Source organism: Paramormyrops kingsleyae, chromosome 3, assembly GCF_048594095.1.
Source record: "Paramormyrops kingsleyae isolate MSU_618 chromosome 3, PKINGS_0.4, whole genome shotgun sequence".
In the NCBI taxonomy this organism is placed as follows: domain Eukaryota; kingdom Metazoa; phylum Chordata; class Actinopteri; order Osteoglossiformes; family Mormyridae; genus Paramormyrops; species Paramormyrops kingsleyae.
This window is the reverse complement of record NC_132799.1, coordinates 81,361-102,127: the sequence shown is the minus strand read 5'-3', so window position 1 is coordinate 102,127 and position 20,767 is coordinate 81,361. Positions and strand designations below refer to the sequence as shown.

At 44.8% G+C, this 20,767-nt stretch overlaps 1 protein-coding gene across 1 annotated transcript; it reads left to right on the top strand.

Moving 5' to 3' along the window:
- The first annotated feature begins 13,276 nt into the window (after positions 1-13,276).
- Positions 13,277-20,745, top strand: srgn (serglycin). The gene is made up of 3 exons (XM_072709320.1): positions 13,277-13,448; positions 13,820-13,925; positions 19,985-20,745. The coding sequence occupies exons 1-3, from the start codon at positions 13,379-13,381 to the stop codon at positions 20,247-20,249; spliced, it is 441 nt and encodes a 146-aa protein (XP_072565421.1). The 5' UTR covers positions 13,277-13,378; the 3' UTR covers positions 20,250-20,745.
- Positions 20,746-20,767: the final 22 nt, after the last annotated feature.

Sequence of the window (20,767 nt, the reverse complement as noted above, 5' to 3'; positions counted from 1 at the left end):
GGCTTCTTCCTTGCTTTATGGGTCTTCAGTACTGCTTCTAGGAGCCTGATACAATCTCTTCTAGCAGTGCACTTCACACCTGCAGTTAATGTTTTCCATTACTTTTGAAGGTCTCTTGAGGTCATCCTCCGATTTATGAGGCAGTGTTGGATAAGTTGACAGTCATCTCTGCCATTAGAGAGTTGCTTCCACCCTTTACCTGGCTGGTTTCTGGTCGTTCCCTGTGTCTCCTGCTTCACCTTGTTCTTGTGTACTGCTGTCTTAGAAACTTTGAGCCTGGAAGCAGCCTGCCTCATAGTGCAGCCTTCTGCCAGCAGAACCAAGATTAAAATAGGATTTAAAAATGCAGATTTTTTCAAAACATAGAGTGGTCCTTTAATTTTTTCAGAAGATGTACATATATCGGTTCTACTTTATGCTTTTAAAGTGACCTCCCCACAGCTAGGGGGTGCATGTGAGTTTACCTTAGAGATTTTCTCCAGATCATATTCCAGTGTTGGTGTGGGCATCCAGCCTCAGTTTGTCATCTTTCTGCCTCCTTGTCTTGCTGATGGTTTTGCTTCAGGCTCTTTCCCAGCATTTCTGTTGCCTGAAGCCTCAAAATTCTTCTGGCTGTTCAAAAAAAGTGGGAAATGAGGTTTCAGGAGTCTTGGTGGCCAAGGATACGGCCTCAAACCCAGAAGGTTACGAGTTCAAAGCCACAGCCTGGCTCTGCTGGAATGCAGCCAGGCCCAACTGCTGTTTTGAAATATACAGTGTTCTAAATGTGTAAAAATGCACTGAAAACAGCCAAGCCCTGAAGCAGCAGGAGAAAGCTGTCAGCTTTCACGCAATACTGCATGCAAGACAACCTTGGGTCAGAACGGCCGTGTTCATGCTGGTTCTGAGGGTAGGACTTTAATGTCATATCTGCAGGTCTGGAGGTTTGAGTCATGCCTCTGCTCTGTCTGTGTACAGTTTGCTTGTTGTCTCTTTGCTGTGTGAGTTTCATCTGGGCTCTCCATTTTCCTGCCACAGTCCAAAGACATGCAGTTACTCTAATTGGTAGCTCTAAATCACATGTTGTGTATGATTATGTGTATGTGAGCTGCACTGAAATGGCATCCCTTTCAGGCTGTACCGCAGCCCTGTGTCCTGTGCTGCCTGAGGCAGGGCTCTTGTTATCCTGAGCAAAACACATAATCAGAGGATGGACGGGACATAGATATTTTATTAAAATGCATTGAGGAATTACCAAACTACAGATGTAACTCACCTGCAATAAAAAGGCAGAATCAATAATGATAGTTCACTTTCATGTCACTGCTTATCTGTTTTTGACTCTATTTATGGTGTAGGTCTAGTTATGTAAAATATATACTTTGTGAAAATGATAGGGGGCGCTATGATGCTGTTGATATTACATACAGTGTTCAGTTGTTTCTTGACCAGTTCCACTGGCATCGGCTGCGTTTTATCACGAGACCATTCAGTGTTAGTTCATGTATGTAAGTCCAGTCATATTGATCGTTATCTGCCATGGTAAACTGTTTATTACAATTTGTACACTTTTTTTAACATTTTGAATGAATGTCTCAGGAATTAACACTAACTGAATGTCTTCATTGTCCAACTTTTGTTATTCAGTGTGAATAATCCCAAGATGTACTCTCTTTCGTGAGCAGCTTGTTATTAATCAGTGAATAATTTCTTAATCAGGTTTTAGCTTCCCAACTCTTTCTTTCTGAGCTACAAATCAATCCTCATCAGCAGTATTCTCATTGTCACAAGCTGATTGTAAAAGTACCTGGTGTTTCCTCCTATTATAATCATTTTGCTTTAATTACCAGTCATGTGCACTGCAGTCCTTACAGCGCCACTTTTACATTTATGTAAATAAAACAAAACAGTTATAACTTATTTCAAAATAATCCATCCATCCATCCATCATCTTCCGCTTGTCCGGGGTTCGGGTCGCGGGGGTAGCAGCTTCAGTAGAGGCACCCAGGCCTCCCTCTCCCCAGCTAACCCCACCAGCTCCTCGGGGGGGACACCGAGGCGTTCCCAGGCCAGCCGAGAGATATAATCCCTCCAGCGAGTCCTGGGCCTGCCTCGGGGTCTCCTCCCTGTAGGACAGGCACGGAAAACCTCTCCGGGTAGCCGCCCAGGAGGCATCCGCACCAGATGTCCAAACCACCTCAACTGGCTCCTTTCGACGTGAAGAAGCAGCGGTTCTACTCCGAGGCCCTCCCGGATATCCGAACTTCTCACCCTATCCCTAAGGGAGAGCCCAGACACCCTGCGGAGAAACCTCATTTCGGCCGCTTGTATTCGCGATCTCGTTCTTTCGGTCATTACCCATAGCTCATGACCATAGGTGAGGGTAGGGACAAAGATGGACCAATAGATCGAGAGTTTGGCTTTTTGGCTCAGTTCTTTCTTAGCCACGACGGACCGGTTAAGCGCCTGCAGAACTGCAGACGCCGCTCCGATCCGTCTATCCAACTCCCGATCCCGCCTACCCTCACTCGTGAACAAGACCCCGAGATACTTAAACTCCTCCACTTGAGGCAGTACGTCTTCCCCAACCCGAAGAGGGCAAACCACCCGTTTCCGGCTGAGAACCATGGTCTCGGACTTGGAGGTGCTAATCCTCATCCCTGCCGCTTCGCACTCGGCTGCGAACCGCCCCAGTGCCTGCTGGAGATCCCCAGCAGATGAAGCCAACAGGACGACATCGTCTGCAAAAAGCAGCGAGGCAATCCTGAGGTCACCAAACTGGACACCCTCAACGCCTTGGCTGCGCCTAGAAATCCTGTCCATAAATATGATAAACAGGACCGATGACAAAGGGCAGCCCTGGCGGAGCCCAACACGCACCTGGAACACGTCCGACTTATTGCCGGCAATGCGGACCAAGCTTCTGCTCCGTTCGTACAGGGACCGGATCGCCCACAACAGTGGACCCCGGACCCCATACTCGCGAAGCACCCCCCACAGAGCACCTCGGGGAACCCGGTCGTAAGCCTTTTCCAAATCCACAAAACACATGTAGACTGGATAGGCAAACTCCCAGGCCCCCTCCAGTACCCCTGCAAGGGTATAAAGCTGGTCCAGTGTTCCACGACCAGGACGAAAACCGCATTGTTCCTCCTGAATCCGAGATTCGACTATCGATCTCACCCTCCTCTCCAGTACCCTGGAATAGACCTTCCCAGGGAGGCTGAGAAGTGTGATCCCCCTATAGTTGGAACACACCCTCCGGTCCCCTTTCTTAAATAAGGGGACCACCACCCCGGTCTGCCAATCCAGTATTTCAAAATAAGTATCCTTTAATTGCATGTCATTGATGTTACTGATTTTAAAAAGTGATATTTTGGATGTAAAAAAAGTTGAGAAGTACTAGGTCAAAGCTCACGAAGAAGAAGCTTTTGAAGCTATACATAATCAATATCATCACATTCTACTAGTCACAAAATTCTGTTTGTATTAAAGGTTTTTTTTCGCAGGATACATTTAATTGTATCATTGATGTTACATGATTTTATGCTTTTGTAAAATATTTTTTAACAAAAAAAAGTATTTAATGGGATAATACATTGATTGCTGAGTGTGCTGAATGAGGTCAGGATGGTATCTTAGAAAATGCAACTTTTATGAGAGTTTGTCGTTGGTATTTTTTTCATTGGTGTTACGTCTGTTGCTTTTAACACCAGTGACAATCACTAACATAAGGAGTAAAAATGAAGACTGAAGAAAATTTTAAGGAAATCTGAGATAGATTAATCAAAATGCAGCCAATTAGAACAGTGTAAAAAATTTTCTTCCAACAGGTTGTTGGATCAAAACTGTAAAAGTGTAAGCTGCACCAAACCACAATCAGAAGCTTGTGTAGCGCCATGTCTGTATAGCTGTATGACATAAAGAGTTTCCCAGAAAGTATGAGAGCAACCCAGCTGCCCTGAGATTTTTGGTCAAAAGCACCATGTGTGGTGCAAATGTAATACAGCCCATGCTTCAATTAGCACCATCCCTACAGTGAAATGTGCTGGTGACAGTATGATTTGGTGATGCATTTCAGCTTCAAGAGCTGGACATTTTGTCAGAATCAAAGGGAGAAAGGATGGGTCAAAATACTGGATGATATTGCAAGAAAACCTGCTTCAATCTGCAAAAAACCTGCAAAAATTCATATTATTTTGCAAGTCCGAAAATCATCATATTCTAAAAATGAAAATATTACTTTTGGTTTTCATTATGGAAACATTATTCATTTTAATATTTTGTTTTATTTTGTGTATGTATATGGTAAAGTATTGTCTAAACTGTTTGCTTGGGTGACACTTTTAACAAAGTGTTATGAAGACCACATCTGCCAGGCTTCATTAGAATCTATATGAGTGCATTTAGCTGTTCTTGAACAGATGGACAGAAAAAAGTTTAAGGTGTCAGGTGTTTAAGCAGAACTAACTAGTACAGGGTTTTGAGGTTTCCTGACACATTTTCTAGGAGCTGTGTGCATGGTTAAAATGAGCACAGTGAGGGTGCCCTCTACAGGTCAGTGGCCCCCATGCTTCCCTAATGAAAGATCTCAGGCCCAAATCTGCATTCCCAGAAGCATCTTTGCTCACAACTCGCAATGTCTGCTGGTGCAGTTGCTTCAGTCGGGCCCCAAATTGAGAAACTTCTGGTGCCCAGCCAGTGTTTCTCCCAACAGTCTCCTGTTTTTTTATTCAGTTCTTTGCCTAAATATGATAAAACCAAGTATAGCATATAATTGTACAGATCAGAGCTTGTTAATATCAGCATTGGCTGTAACTCTGCATCACTATGCTATTATTTACACCAACACTTTGATTGCAGCACATATAGCTAATTAACTATGAGGAGGTGAAGGAATGAGGGGTTTAGCTGATCGGTACTGATGGCAATGACAGAATGTCCAGATGGTGTATTAGCTCTGGACTGGTGCATCAGACGTGTGTGAGTGTGTGTGAGCACGGAGTGTATGAGAAGTGTCTGCTCTTGGCTTGCAGAGCTGGTTTCAGTGCACTAGCCCAAAGGGCCGGTCATGTGGCAGCGGCACTTTAGCCGTCTTCGGTCCACAGGGCAGGGTCAGTAGAGTGAGGTCTACAGGCCGGGGTCAGTAGAGTGAGGTCTACAGGCCGGGGTCAGCACCTCGCTATGTCATTTGACTGCAGCGAACTGACATAGCAAAGCAAAGTAGGCTGTAGTGGAGTGTGTTTCCTGGCTGTCCTTTGCAGAATAGGGTCAACAGACTGTTTTAAAGGCATGTGTATGATTGCAGGAAGTCCTTTCTTAATCTCTGAGCAAATGGCTTTCTCAGCATTTTGGGATAGTCTTCCAAGGCGATATGGGAAATTTAGGTAGTTTCGGATGTATGAAATCCCCTCAGAAAAACACGTTCAAGGCTATAGTCATTACCTAGTGGAAGCCACAGTCAAATGTGTACCTGGATGACTCAGCCATTCTCCCAGCATTCACCAGTAGATCTGCTGGTTTAGGTTGCGGCAGCACTTTACCTGGTAAGTGATACAAAGTGGCCCAATAACCATTTTCAAACCACAAGCAGAATGTTCACTGAAATCCATATGCATGATGAAGAGAAGATGATCTTTCGGCTAACGGAAGGCTCCGGGTGTCAGTTTGACAGTGCCGAGCATTTTCTTTGCAGGGCTACCAATGCCCTTGATAAACATTGCGAAACGTCCTCCTGGATTGTCATGACTTGGTGAGCTTCTCAGCTTGCAGCACACACACACACCGATGGAGGTGATGCTTATGTGCTTCTCATATGCCTTTCTGCAAATAGGCAGGGTGTTCAGTGGCACCATAGCCTCTCAGAAGCCTAACCTCTGCTGCTGGGCTTTTAATGTTATAGAAAACAATGCAAACTGAAGGTACTCTGCACACTAACTGCTTTTTTGTCCTGTTATCTCTAATCAGATTATTCATGATCTTCCCTCCCCTTTGTGTGATTGGTGAGCAGAAGTCTCACTCTATCTCTCCTCCCATGGCCCTCACCACATTTCAAAATGAAAACCTCACCACTTCCTGTAGTGTCTCCCTTTTTCTCAAACTGCTTTTTCCAAAATGTTCTACACATTAATGGCACCATGCGATGTAGAGAGACACAGTGCATAGGGACACGGCATCATGTGGCATACAGAGATGCAGTGCGTAGGGATACGGCATAATGCAGCGTAGAAAGATGCAGTGCATTGAGACACGGCACCATGTGGTGCATAGAGACGCGGTGCATAGGGGCACGACACCATGTGGTGTACAGAGACGCAGTGCATAGGGACGGACACCATGAAACATATACAGACAGTGCATAGGGACATGGAACCATACAGCGTATAGAGATGCAGTGCATAGGGCCAAGGCACCATGTAACAGATACAGACAGTGCATTGGGTCATGGTGGATAGGGACACAAAGCCCAGTGGTACATAGAGATATGGCACCTAGACACACAGCGCCCCGCAGCACATACAGACATGGCACATCGAGACATGGTGCATAGAGATATGGCACCTAGAGACACAGCGCCCCGCAGCACATACAGACATGGCACACAGAGACACAGCGCCCCGCAGCACATACAGACATGGCACATCGAGACACGGCACCCCGCAGCACATACAGACGTGGCACACAGAGACACGGCGCCCCGCAGCACATACAGACATGGCACACAGAGACACGGCGCCCCGCAGCACATACAGACATGGCACACAGAGACACGGCGCCCCGCAGCACATACAGACATGGCACACAGAGACACGGCGCCCCGCAACACATACAGACATGGCACACAGAGACACGGCGCACCGCAGCACATACAGACATGGCACACAGAGACACGGCGCCCCGCAGCACATACAGACATGGCACACAGAGACACGCTGCCCCACAGGCTCATAGAGACATGGCACATTGAGACACGGCGCCCCACAGCACATACAGTCATGGCACATCGAGACACGGCGCCCCGCAGCACATACAGACATGGCACATTGAGACACGGCGCCCCGCAGCACATAGAGACATGGTGCATAGAGACACGATGCCCCGCAGGCTCATAGAGGAAAAGCACATAGGCACTGGGTGCCCCACAGCTCATAGAGTCAAGGCACATAGAGATAAGGCAAATTGAGACACAGTGCCTTGCAGCACATACAGACAATGCACCATACGGGTTATAGAGACACGGTATATAGAGACATGGCACCGCAGAGGTTATAGAGACACGGCACAAATAGGCATTGAACATAGAGACACTGCCCTATGGCATATAGAAACATGGTGCATAGAGACACGGCACCCCACTTACTGCACTGCACGTTCACTGCACTGCTTAATAAGGCCCACTGAATTCACTACATTTTTCCTTGGACCATGAAAATATACCTACATGTCAGTACAAAGGGAGAATTATTTCACCATTGAATCAGCATGCAATGATGGTGTAAAACGTAGCAACAGACCATAAACTGTCATCAAACAGCGCACTGTGAATTAGCTAATTTTGCACATGCAACATCCTCCTTCTTTTGCTTCATATGTTCTGCCACTACTTGCTTTGCTTTCCCAACTACTTACATGTGATTTACTAGTTGTTGTTTTTTTTTTGCATTACTGAACAGGTAAAGTGTTAGTTTAGCAGCACAGAAATCTCTGGGAAAAGAGCAAGATACATGGAAAGGAAACTTCATCTGCAAAACACGAGTGAGATGTAGGTGTGGCTCTGGGTCTTGAATAGCTGGCCCTTGCGTGGGGTTTGAAGCTTGTTTTGTTTTGTCCTAACTGAGCTCATTGCAGTGCCTGTCTTTAGCAGCTTTTACTCTTAGTGGGTGTTTATTTAGCTTCATGCTGAGGCACCACATGTCACTTCCTGTGTGAAGATCCAGTGTAACCACTTCCTGTGCCGAACAGTCACCTATCAGCTGAGAACAAGTATGAAGAGACCGATAAGTCTTCTTTACATGACGGAGGGAAACATCTTCAGAAATGTCTCTTCCACTCTCTTCCGTAGTAAGCTGACCCACTTACTCTGAAGTCAGTGGTCTCGCCACTCACATGGGCTGCTGTTTCCTGCCTGTGCAGAAAATGGACCTTCAACTGTCCATGATGGATTGGAGTAGCCTTTCTCAGCTGACCAATGGAGATTTTTGGTCACCATTACTTTCCCCACCACTGGGCGAAGGTTCACTTCGCCCAGTGAACCTTTCTACCTATGTCAGCTGGAGCAGAAACTCATCAACCTCAGAAACACATGTACAAAATTACCATTTGCTGTACCATCCTGAGCCTAATGCTGCCTGAAACACAGGATTTGGCCATTTTGGGAATATCTGCTAAGAGACTTAGTTCTGTGTTTCAGACGGCTTGAGACCTTCCCTTCCGTCTCTGTAAATGTTCTCAGTCACAAAAGAGCTTTTCTTATGAATCCATGTCTGTCTCTCTAAAATCTGCAAAAGCACGTTGATGTATGTTCAGAATGCAGACACATGCTTGGTAGGTAAATCGACATCTCTGAAAATTCCCCTTGTCTCATTTGTGTAATTCACATCTGTTGACACTGGGAGGGTTTTTTGGACTCAAAATACAGCAAAAATAGTTTTGGCTGAAAGTGAAAGATGAAACAACAAACACTAGAAATCAAAATGAAAAAGTGTTTAAAAATGATGGCTTTGTTTTCTATCGGGGGGGGGGGGCTAGTGGGTGGGGTGGAGGTAAAGTCAATTGGAGGTTTGTTGTCGGTATTCACTTATTTTATTTATATATTATGTAGATGTTTTAAGCAAATAAACCTGCACAGATTTGCTAAAGATCATGAATAAGTTCATATCTCCATTATTTTGATAGTATGTATTGATAATGAAATGCCTCTCAGACTGTTGTTCAGGAAACCTTTTCCAGTTTGTTATTTACCTGCTCGAACACCAATGTTCAGTCATTGTTTTCATATCTAGTACACTGTCCCTTTTACTATATTGCTTTAGGGTACAACAGCAATTTCTGTACTGCGATTTTATGGGGAACATTGTGTTCCAGTGCTTTGTCACATTTATGATGGTTAAAATATTACAGTTATTATCCAGTTAATAATTTTCATTTGTGATGATGATTCGGTCTTAATGATGTTATAATAATAATAATAACAATAATAATAATAATAATTGTTATTATTATTATTATTATCATTATCAATACTTTATTGATCCCCGTGGGGAAATTGTCTTTACGCCTCCCTCAACTTGCTCTTTTGTAGAGTAAGCTGTCTGCGAAGGGCAGCTACCCAGGGAGCTGGGGGTTAAGGGCCTTGCTCAAGGACCCGCAGACGTGCTGAGGCTGACCTTCTGATTTCAGGCACCCAGGCTTAGCCCACTGAGCCACACGCTACCCCCTCAATGTATCACAATGCAACCATGTAAAGCGCCTTGGGATGGTTGTGAAAGGGTGCTGTAAGAAAATGAAATGAAATGATGCAATACTTCAAGGTAACACCTCACCTGATTCGTTAGAACTCCTTGGCCAATGAGAACAGCAGCTGGTCTCCTGGCTGTTTTGATTTGAGCACGGGGCAGGGAGGGGAGTGTCCTTTATAAATATTTCTCAGGTCATTATTAAAGTCTCCATGCATGGCTGGGTGATGTTGCCATCTGCTTCTTCAGGCCTCTCCTTTATGACATTCCTTGCATTCCCCACTCTGAGCTGCTTTAATAAAAACTCTGCTGCCTGAAACACTCCTTCTCTTTTTTTCCATAATCCAAAGTAAAAACAAAGGCATCCATAAATATAGCCCAGTATCAGCTAAAGTATGACAGTCCCATTTGAGGTGAAAGAGTGGAGAGCTCATCCAGTGAGAGGAAAACAATAACAAAGAGATGAAGTGATGGATCGCCATGGTGAGAGACCCATTTGCACAGTGAGGCCTTGATTAAGGTTCATAAGGCTGCTCTTAATAGCTTGCCATCCCCTGTATTAAATAACTTCATTTTTCACCATGATGTATCCCTGGCGTTGGGCTCCAGCAGGGCTGATGGGAAAATTCTGACAGGAACTCAAGGCAGAAGAGTACAGCTCAGTGCTCGCGGTCAAAGGCCAGACGCTACAAATAAGGGAGGCCGCAGGATTGTAAAACACGTGGAAACTGAGTGTATAATGGTGATAAGTATTGTTGTTGTTCTTGTCACTTTTTTTGATGCAGCTGCTGAGTTGCTGAGACACTAGGTGGGACTTTTCAAGCTCTAAACACCAGATCGTAGTCTATGTATGTCTTAATAAGGCCTTAATACATTGGGAGTACTGCAGTAAGGCCCTTATAAGTGTGTATATGTGGTGCTGGGGACACCATGTCTATGCTGCCAGCATGAAATGCACCAGAGAGCTCAGAGCACTAACCTCTAACTAACTGAGAAATGTGCATCTTCTTATCCTTTTACCAGAAAATATAAATGAAATTCGGGAGAATAAAACAGAAATTACACAACAAGTGACTGCACTGCTGCTCATACTCTGCCTTCAGCAAGATGGGAGTCTCCCCAATCGCCACTGAGGTTTCTCAACTGGATGTCGAATCCAGGCTTTGGTTGGAGAAGATGCTGAGTCAGGCATGCTGCTTGTTTTGTTGATGCCGATGATGGTGGCTGGCGGCTTCTGAGAAAGCTCTCCCTCATCCGTCTGCCACAGGGAAGCCAGCCAATCTTCTCAAGGCTAGTGAACATGGATTCAGTAGCATGCATACATTATGCTGAAGATGTCACTGGTGTTTAAGATGGAGATGGCCTTAAGACTGCAACATGACTGTGTGGGCGGCGATTGTGACATAATTCTCATCATAGGGGCTGGCCTTAGATGCCACGCATCACTTAAAAATTATTACAATGCAGAGGTTCACTGAGGCTCCACTCAGTGATGCAAGTGAACCTTGATCATTCATTAGCTACAGGAAAAGTAGCAGGAAGTCAAAAGTAGTCAAACAAAAGATTATATATAAACACCTTTTCTGCCCCCTGTGATCAGAATGATGGCAAAATGACTAGTGGATCTGAAGAATGGCTGACAGAAAGTACGAAAATACTAGCATTTATATAATTCTGCCATGTAGGGTTATGAACACTTCCAGATGGCTACAAACTAAAATGAAATATGTTTGTACTGCAACATCCTGTGTGTTTTTGCATGAGTGTTATCATTTAGATTTTTTTACATTTAGTTTTTATTTTATTGTTCATTTTCATTTGAAATCTAGTTCAGTGTTAGTTTTTGGTGTAGTTTCATTAGTCGTTTTTTTAAGAAATCTACTTGTTTTATATTTTATTTCAGGTTTTATTACCAGCGATAGACAGAAAGTTTTAGGACTTTGTTGGCTTCTACAGAATGCCACGACGTAATGCAGGTGGCTATTTCTATGGTTCAACTGCATTGCATGACAAGGCTTAAAATAAACAAATTATTATTTTAGCTACATAGTATAGCAATATTATAGTAATACTAAAAATGGTATCAGGAAGCATTTGACATTTGTTTTTATTTCAGTTAGCTTTGGAAGCAATATTTATTATTCTTGTTTAGTTGTAGTTTCTTTCATATCTTATAGTGCACGGTTAGTTTTACTAAAATTCTTATTTATTTTTTATAGCATCCATTCCACTTCCTACAGTAAATGTGACTTTTAAGAGCAGCTTTGCTCTGCAGCGTCACTCCAGGTCTGGCATCGAAGTACATGGTTGCCTGATGTGTTGGCACTAGAAGTAAGAACAACACAGTGGTTCGCCCACTTTCGCATTAAGTAGAATCCAGCCCTTAGTCACTCAGTATCACATGGATTGCCATCATCCCAGATATAACTGGAAACTGCTCCTTTGTTTACAGGGCAGTGTCAATGTCTTGCTGACTGAATAGCGTTCCATGTGTGGTTCCTGGAATGATGACTATTCTTGGGATATATGAGAAGCACTCCTCCTCACTCTCTGCTAAGTAGTGTCTTCCTTTAAAAAAAATCCCTTGCAATTTCTTCACCTTGGTGTTGCCTAAGTTTGTTCCATTTCTCTGCTAGAACAGGGCCCTAGGCAGGTCTGTGGATGCTAAGGTCGCAGCGCACTATGATGAGTAGACCAGCACGACAAGCCAGACGCACTGAAAGGTATCCAGGCAAAGCTCCTGATCGGAGCAAGGGTTGAGCGAAGCACTTCAGAACGAAGCAAGAGGATCACACCATGATTGTGATGGATAAAGCATATAAGGGTGACCTCTGAGTTTCTGGTAGAGGAATTTGCCAAGATGTGGAGACTTTGTAAAAAGTGGAGCCTGAGGAGCAGGGCTGCCTCATTCTGAGTGAAGTTTCAAATGATGGCCCTTGTTTTTTTCATGTGATATAATGACATGTTGGCCACTCCGTCGCACCATAAGTCACCCGCTGCTGTTTATTCCTGTCACTTAGGAGGAAAAACAGTGGTCTGGCCAGAGAAACAGTGCAGAGAGGCCCTGCGATAGCAATCAGAGAGATCAATGATGAAAAAAGGCCCCGGAATTGCACCATCCCCATACCGCGATTGGCTGGCATGAGCGCCCCAGAGAGCCACAACGCAAACGGAAATGAAAGAGATAAGACCATATTTCTACATATTTTGTTTTTTCTTTCTGATTTGAGAAACTCACAGGTACAAAAGGCCTTTCTAGTACATGCCCACATAATAATATTATAAACTGATTATCATTTATTGTTTTACTATAATTGTAATTAAATTTACTAGAGAAAGAAATGTTCCATAAGAATATTTTATATATTGTGTTTGATCCAACTGCATTAAACTAGTCTCTATTTTATCTTTAGTATTGAGTTGTTTTTTTCTGTCAAAACATGGTACCTAAATCAGTCCTTAACCTGTATCTTTTCTATTATTTTAGTTCACACCTTTTCATGATAATAACTACATTGGACAAAAAGAATTACAAGTCTCCTTTGTGTTCTTAATTCGTACTTCTCGCACATCAAAGGTGTTATATTTGTTAGTAGTAATTGGGGGGGGGGCAAGATTCGAAGAAATGCGACAATTTGCCTGATTTAACGGTGAATAAAGATATTACTGTCGTCAATTCCCGTTAAGTAGAAGGCCACGTGATGACAAAAAAAAAAACATACGATCAGCATATTCCTAAGTGTAATTATTCACGGTGTCGTCCCGTCGTCAGTGAAAAAAACCCGAAAGCGAGGTTAAGTACTTTCCGTTTGCGGATGTTTCTGCTGCTTTTTTGGCTACAGGAAACAGTGACGCGCTCGGCGGATAGGCTCAGTGTACTTGGTGGCCCCTCAGTTCGTTCTCTGCTTTATTATTGCAACTGCCACGTTAGGTAACGGAGAGCCATGGAACTAACCCCGAAAACGACACTCGTGTTCATCACAGTTTCGTGCTTCCTTCTCCTCGGCGCTCAAGGTACGTCCCGGACATCAACATTTAACTTTTTACACTCCTTTCCCCCATTTTTAAAATTTTTAAAAACTCCAGTAAAACATTTCGTCACACGTGTAGGCTAATTTACGAAAAGGTTATATGTGATAGTTTTAAATCTTGATAGTTATCGTAACGGAGAAAAGAGAAATATTCATTATGGTTATTTTTAGTAGGACTGCTTAAAGTATCTTTAAATTATACGAATAGCCTATTTAAATCTATACAGATCTGTTATTTACTAACCTCTGCTTGATTCCAAAATAACCAGTTTTTGGGGTTCACATTGGTCGACAGCGTACGGATGAACTTTATGTTAAGTCGTAAGGTATTTAGCTGTCTTCTCTCCGACGCAGGTGCTCCAACCAAGGGCCGGTACATGAAAGTCTCCTGCAAGCCAGACGCAAAAAACGCCAACTGTAATGTTATAAAGGGCCCGCTGATCGATATCCCCAACAGCAGGTGGGTTTGGTACACCGAACATAAGGGTCTGCTCTATTAAGGCCGAGCAGCGCCCCAGGAGCATATGGCTGCTGCGGTTTAATATATACATTCGATAAAGATCAATGTATATCGTACATTTACATTTACATTTACAGCATTTGGCAGACGCCCTTAGCCAGAGCGACTTACATAAGTGCTTTAAGACTCCACAATGAATTTTTCCCGATACTAGCTCAGTAAAAACCAAGGCTATGAATACCATCGATCTAATACTCTGTTGGAAAAGTGCTTTTTTTTTTTTTAGTAATGCAAGTATAATGCCAGAAGTGCTAATTCAGGTATTTCTGGAAAAGGTGTGTTTTAAGTCGTCTTTTGAAGACATTTAGTGACTCAGCTGAGGGGACTTCATTCCACCAACTTGGTGCCAGAACAGAGAAGAGTCGGGAGGTGTGTCTTCCTTGTGCCTTGAGGGGTGGTGGGACCAGTCGAGCAGTGCTGGAGGATCGGAGAGATCGTGGTGCAGTGCGGGGTGTGATGAGGTCTTTTAGGTAGGATGGAGCCAGATCATTTTTGGCTTTGTATGCGAGCATCAGTGTTTTGAATCTGATGCGGGCAGCCACAGGAAGCCAGTGTAGGGAGCGCAGCAAAGGAGTGGTGTGGGCGTACAGTTTTCCTCTACTGGAAATAATAATAGACAAGGTAGACATACATCATGTAGGAGATGAAGAGTAAAAGTGAAAGTAATACTGGATAGATGATGTTGGTATATTTCTCACACCAGGTCTGGAAAAAAAAAATGTTTTTCTGCCGTGACTGAATTAAGGGTTCATCTGAAAAGTGTGTTACGATCCAGTCTAGGGTTGGACCGCAACAAAGTGAAAGGGAAGGAGGGATTGGGGAGGACAGGACAACTAGGGCTAGGAGAAGGGAACACGGGACACAGAGGGAGTCTTTTTTTATAGTTTTTTTTTTATAGTTTTTCACAAACACAGTACAAACACTAGGTGTAACGAACGTCAGGAGTGACAAAGGCCAAAGAAACAAACAAAAGCACATCTACCGAGTATCCCAAGCTGAGCTACCTAAGTGAACACAAAGAAAATGGTGAAATGAAACAACAATGCCTAAATCTATCTCCCTGACCAAACAAACAATAATCCCCACGTTAACGAATAAACCAAAAAAGGCAGACACTCCCTACACACCTAGTGAAACACGAAACACCAAGCCGAGGCAAAGGTATCAAAAGGGAAAACCGAGAGGCGAAGTCGAAACACAGGCGAAAGTCCAAAACCAATCAAGCAATCAGAAACAAAGGCGAAAGTACAAATAAGGGCGAGGCGAGAATCGGAAGTCAAGGGCAAAACAGTCATACACGATCAATCAAACAAAGCAAAAGCGAACAGAGAGCGAGCTAGCAGGCGAGAAGCAAGTAGCGGGCAACGAAGGGACGAAGCGGCGAACTCTTCAGCCGGTGAACCGGAAACAGCTCCGAGGGCAAGGGAGGCGGGGGCAGGTCCTGAGGGCGGAGTCGAGGGGGCGGGCGACCAATCGGCGAGTGGGCAGGACGTCCGAAGGACCTGCAGGCATCCTCCTAAACTTACGGCACATATCCCTTACGGCACGTAACCAAAACTTACGGCACGTAACACCCCCCCACACAAGAGTGAACCCACACGGGTCACCAATATACACAGATCCCAAATAGAAAACAACAAAAACCACAAAATAAACATAAGAAAACAAACAGAACGGAACTTCAGGGGAGGTAACAGAGTTATTAGGATCCGGGGTCACAGACTCAATCTTCGAAGGTTTATCCGGCACGGACATGAACGTCCTCGAGGTCAATGTCGGCAAGCTGGCGCCGCTGTGCACGAGTAAGCACACACGCAGGAAACACCGTCGGGTGTTCCACCGCTACATCATTTTCACACAGCACAGGGTCCAGAACGACTTCGGGTAGAGGAACGATTCTCTTCCCCGCTATGTCATTCCCAAGAATAAACGTAATGCCTGGGACAGGTAACTGGGGCTGGACAGCTACTCGCACGTATCCCGAGAAATCGGGAGTACACAGATAAACGGTGTGCAGGGGAACTCCAGCCACACATAAATCAATTCCCTGCACCAACACATCCGTACCACAGTACGTTTTGTCACATAGGGGAATAACTCCTTCCACCAAGAATGACTGAGCGGCTCCCGTATCCCGCAGGATAGTCACAGGGTGCCGAGCATCCATCTCACTGAGCGAAACCGAACCAGTAAATACAAATGGTTCGAAAGCAGCATCAACGCGAGAGGAGGAGGACGAAGAACTGTCGGGGCAGGCAGCAACATTCACTTTTCTAGCTGCTGTACGAGCTTCCTTGCGCTTTAATGCAGGGCACACAGATATAATATGGCCCACCTCGTGGCAGTAAAAGCACTCGCGTTTCTCCACGGGTGGTGGAGACGCTTGCGAAGGGGAGGTTACAATCGGACGAGTTTTACGAGGCAAAGGAATCGGAGCAAACACCGTTTTGTGGGTCAAAACGAACTCGTCAGCGAGGGTGGCAGCTTCAGTTAGCGAAGTGACCTTTTGCTCATTCAAGTACACTACCACTCGATCAGGAACACAGTTCTTAAATTCTTCTAACAGGACCAGTTCCTTAAGCTGGTCGTGGTTAAACACACCACTAGCGCCGCACCACTTATCAAATAAGACGGCTTTCTCGCGTGCGAACTCCACGTATGTTTGGCTGGCGGATTTGGGAAGATTTCGAAAGTTCTGACGATAAGCTTCCGGCACTAACTCATAAGCGCGAAGCACAGTAGCCTTCACAATGTCGTAATCTAGGCTCTGCTCTAACGCAAGAGCCGAACAAACCTCCTGTGCCTTACCCACAAGCTTACATTGCAGTAACAATGACCAAAGGTGTTTGGGCCAGTTCAATGTCATAGCAATGCGCTCAAAAATGGAAAAGTAGGCGTCTACCTCATTTTCCCGAAACACAGGAACAAGACCGATGTGTCGGCTCACATCAAAGCTCGATCTACCAATTTCCGGGGAGACAGGCGAGCTCAAGGGAGACCGGGGACGGGGTCTAGGAGCGTCTTGGGCGTCAGCCTGGTCTCGGGCGGAGCGAGCTGCGGGTGGAGGTGTACCTGGTGTGGGTGCTTTACGCGGAAGAGGCATCGGTTTTTGGTCGCCCATGCTCATCCGACGTAACTCCAGCTCCTTCTCAGCCTCCATCTCCATAGCCCGGACACGGAGTAGCTGAGCCTGGTACTCCTGTCTCTTAATCTCAAGCTCGAGCTCCCGTAGCTTAATCGTCAGCAGTAGGTCCTCCCTGGTTGAGCGGGGATCTCCAAGATCCATGCGGTGTCCACTCCCTGGATCGTCGCTGCTGGCCTCCGCTACAGCAGACATCCGAACCGGGGTGGCAGCAACACTAGGGGATCCACCCAACTCAGGCAGTATACCTTGCTGAACCAATTCATCGAGCAGAATTTGCTTAACAACCCGCTTGGAAGCCTCAGCGGGAACCAAAATGTTAAAGAAGTCTGCTATCTGTAGCAGATCATCCTTGCGGCACACATCAAATTGTTCGAGTGTGGGGTAAAGGGTGAACGCAACAAGGTCGAATTGGGCCATCACGATTACTGCAATCACCACAACACCCCCCCACACAAAAAAAATCCGCCAGACAAGCACGAAAGGGAAAGAAGGAAAGGACGAGCCCCCAATTTTGTTACGATCCAGTCTAGGGTTGGACCGCAACAAAGTGAAAGGGAAGGAGGGATTGGGGAGGACAGGACAACTAGGGCTAGGAGAAGGGAACACGGGACACAGAGGGAGTCTTTTTTTATAGTTTTTTTTTTATAGTTTTTCACAAACACAGTACAAACACTAGGTGTAACGAACGTCAGGAGTGACAAAGGCCAAAGAAACAAACAAAAGCACATCTACCGAGTATCCCAAGCTGAGCTACCTAAGTGAACACAAAGAAAATGGTGAAATGAAACAACAATGCCTAAATCTATCTCCCTGACCAAACAAACAATAATCCCCACGTTAACGAATAAACCAAAAAAGGCAGACACTCCCTACACACCTAGTGAAACACGAAACACCAAGCCGAGGCAAAGGTATCAAAAGGGAAAACCGAGAGGCGAAGTCGAAACACAGGCGAAAGTCCAAAACCAATCAAGCAATCAGAAACAAAGGCGAAAGTACAAATAAGGGCGAGGCGAGAATCGGAAGTCAAGGGCAAAACAGTCATACACGATCAATCAAACAAAGCAAAAGCGAACAGAGAGCGAGCTAGCAGGCGAGAAGCAAGTAGCGGGCAACGAAGGGACGAAGCGGCGAACTCTTCAGCCGGTGAACCGGAAACAGCTCCGAGGGCAAGGGAGGCGGGGGCAGGTCCTGAGGGCGGAGTCGAGGGGGCGGGCGACCAATCGGCGAGTGGGCAGGACGTCCGAAGGACCTGCAGGCATCCTCCTAAACTTACGGCACATATCCCTTACGGCACGTAACCAAAACTTACGGCACGTAACAAGTGACTTTTGGGTTTTTTTCTAGAGCACAAATATGTTTACTTTTGGACCAGTGTGGCATATTAATTACAGTTGATAACTCTTATCCAGTCTTGAGCAAAAATGCTCATTTGCTGCCAAGCACAATTTCCTCTTTGAACCCGCAACCAAGCCGAGAGACAAATTGGAGCTTAAAGGCTGATTTTAATGCACATAAATTAGTATTTCGTAAGAAATGGAAGCCTTTCGCCTGATGAGTCATTTCCTTAGTTTGCTGCATCTTCTGACATCTTCAGAAGCAAACAGAACAGCCCTTGTGCTGAACTAGTAAAAAAAATTACATTATGTTTTTATCTGTGTCGTGCTCATAATGTCGAAAGGTACGATCCTCTAAGGATATCTTTCTGTCTAAATTAAAGGTGACTTCTGACAAACTTCTTTTATATAAAATATAAAACTTATCTTTTATATTTTTCGAAAACAATCCTCACCAGAGGACACTTCAATTGGGTTTAATCCATAATTAAAATTATTAAAGGATTTTGAAGCTGTGTTACACAGATACAGAAAGGCAGACTCACAGTGAGGCAGTGACAGTCAACTTTGTGATCTCAAACCCAGCAAGTTTCTGATTTGAGTCCCAGTGTTTCAGTGTGAGGTGTTCAAATACTGGGTCATTATAAGGCTTTTTCAATACAGGCATCAGTAGTTCAACTTTGATATACATTTAAAAATGCAATTTGGTCTTAAACATAGTGAAATCTCATTTTAGTATCTTTCAGTAGCAGACAGGACATAGGTGACACAATGTCCTGTTCCAATGTCACAATAAGCTGCCAGTCCAGTTAAGCAGTGTCCTTGTCCAAATCCCTGAGCCGTTCTTCACACTGTATGGGTTTTTAGCGAAGTGAAGATGGCGTCACTGTGTGCACCCATTTTGTTAGCTTTTCAGAAGAGCTTGTGTCTATTCTTTTGTTATTTTATTCCTCTTTCTCCACAAATAAGGTGAGAATTTTTTTTCTCATTTGAAAACTTACAGCAACTGACAGCCTTGCATGGAGCTGCCTCAGGCAGCGTTGTGGGCTAGACATGGTTACCCTGCCTCAGGCAGCGCCACGGGCTGGACTTGGTTCGCCTGCCTCAGGCAGCGCCGTGGGCTGGACTTGGTTTGCCTGCCTCAGGCAGCACCGTGGGCTGGACTTGGTTAGCCTGCTTCAGTCAGCGCCGTGGGCTGGACTTGGTTCGTTTGCCTCAGGCAGCGCCGTGGGCTAGACTTGGTTAGCCTGCCTCAGGCAGCGCCGTGGGCTGGACTTGGTTAGCCTGCCTCAGGCAGCGCCGTGGGCTGGACTTGGTTAGCCTGCCTCAGTCAGCGCCGTGGGCTGGACTTGGTTAGCCTGTTTATGTGTTGCATGCCTTCTGTTCTGAGAACTGATATTGTCGATGGAGGAAGCTCATTAAACAAAGCAGTTTGTAGGGAGGGGTCGTCCTAGAGGAAAGAGGAAGGGGATGTGACCTCCGCCTTACCCGCTGCTGTATCCGCATTATTATTACAGAGAGAAGTTTAAATTCAGCCAAGACCCTATGGAGGAGTCATCCGGTGACGGGTCCGGAGACAGCCAGTCCTTCACAGGCACTGGAGGCCAGCCGGCTGCTGAACGACAAGTGCTATCAGTGCTCTCACCAGCAGAGGGTAGCACCGAGCTTGACGAGGGAAGCGCCATGGGAAACGATTCTTCCATCTTCATCTTCCCTGAAAAGGAGCTAAAGAAGAACCTGCCAGCTGAGAAGGAGTTAAAAGAGGAAGGCTTCATCCTGTAGCTGGCTATGGAGAAATTATCCACTTCATGTCGGTTTTCAGCACAGCATGGAAAGTCGGTCACCCACATTGCTCAGGATTAAATTCTTATCGAAATGGTGTTTCCTTTATTCTCTTTATTTTGGAGTCTGCCTATTATTTTTAAGTAAAACTTATTATATATTATATTTGAGACTACTTTATATTTTTGATAAATCTGGGAAATATATCACCATATACAGGTTATATTGTGCATCTTTGAAAATATGCTTTTTTGCAATGAATTCTATAAAGTTTAATGAACAACATAAACCTTTAATCTTCTCACTGTCTATATATTGCCTGGTGTGTCCAATTATGTATGTTTTGGGGTTTGCTCAATATACTTTGATAATAATAAAATAATTGACAATAGTGTTGGCAGGCATTACCTTCACCTGAATGGATCTGTAAGGACTAATATAAAACCTGCATGTAAATGTTACTCATGCCAGTACAATAAATTTAATATATACTCTTTTTAATCGACTTTTTTTCAAGA

Excerpts from the sequence above, each read along its gene's own strand:
- srgn (XM_072709320.1), top strand. The coding sequence starts at position 13,379 with ATGGAACTAACCCCGAAAACGACACTCGTGTTCATCACAGTTTCGTGC. Across the intron at positions 13,449-13,819 it reads CCTTCTCCTCGGCGCTCAAG|GTGCTCCAACCAAGGGCCGG; the intron begins GTACGTCCCGGA and ends TCTCCGACGCAG. Across the intron at positions 13,926-19,984 it reads ATCGATATCCCCAACAGCAG|AGAGAAGTTTAAATTCAGCC; the intron begins GTGGGTTTGGTA and ends TTATTATTACAG.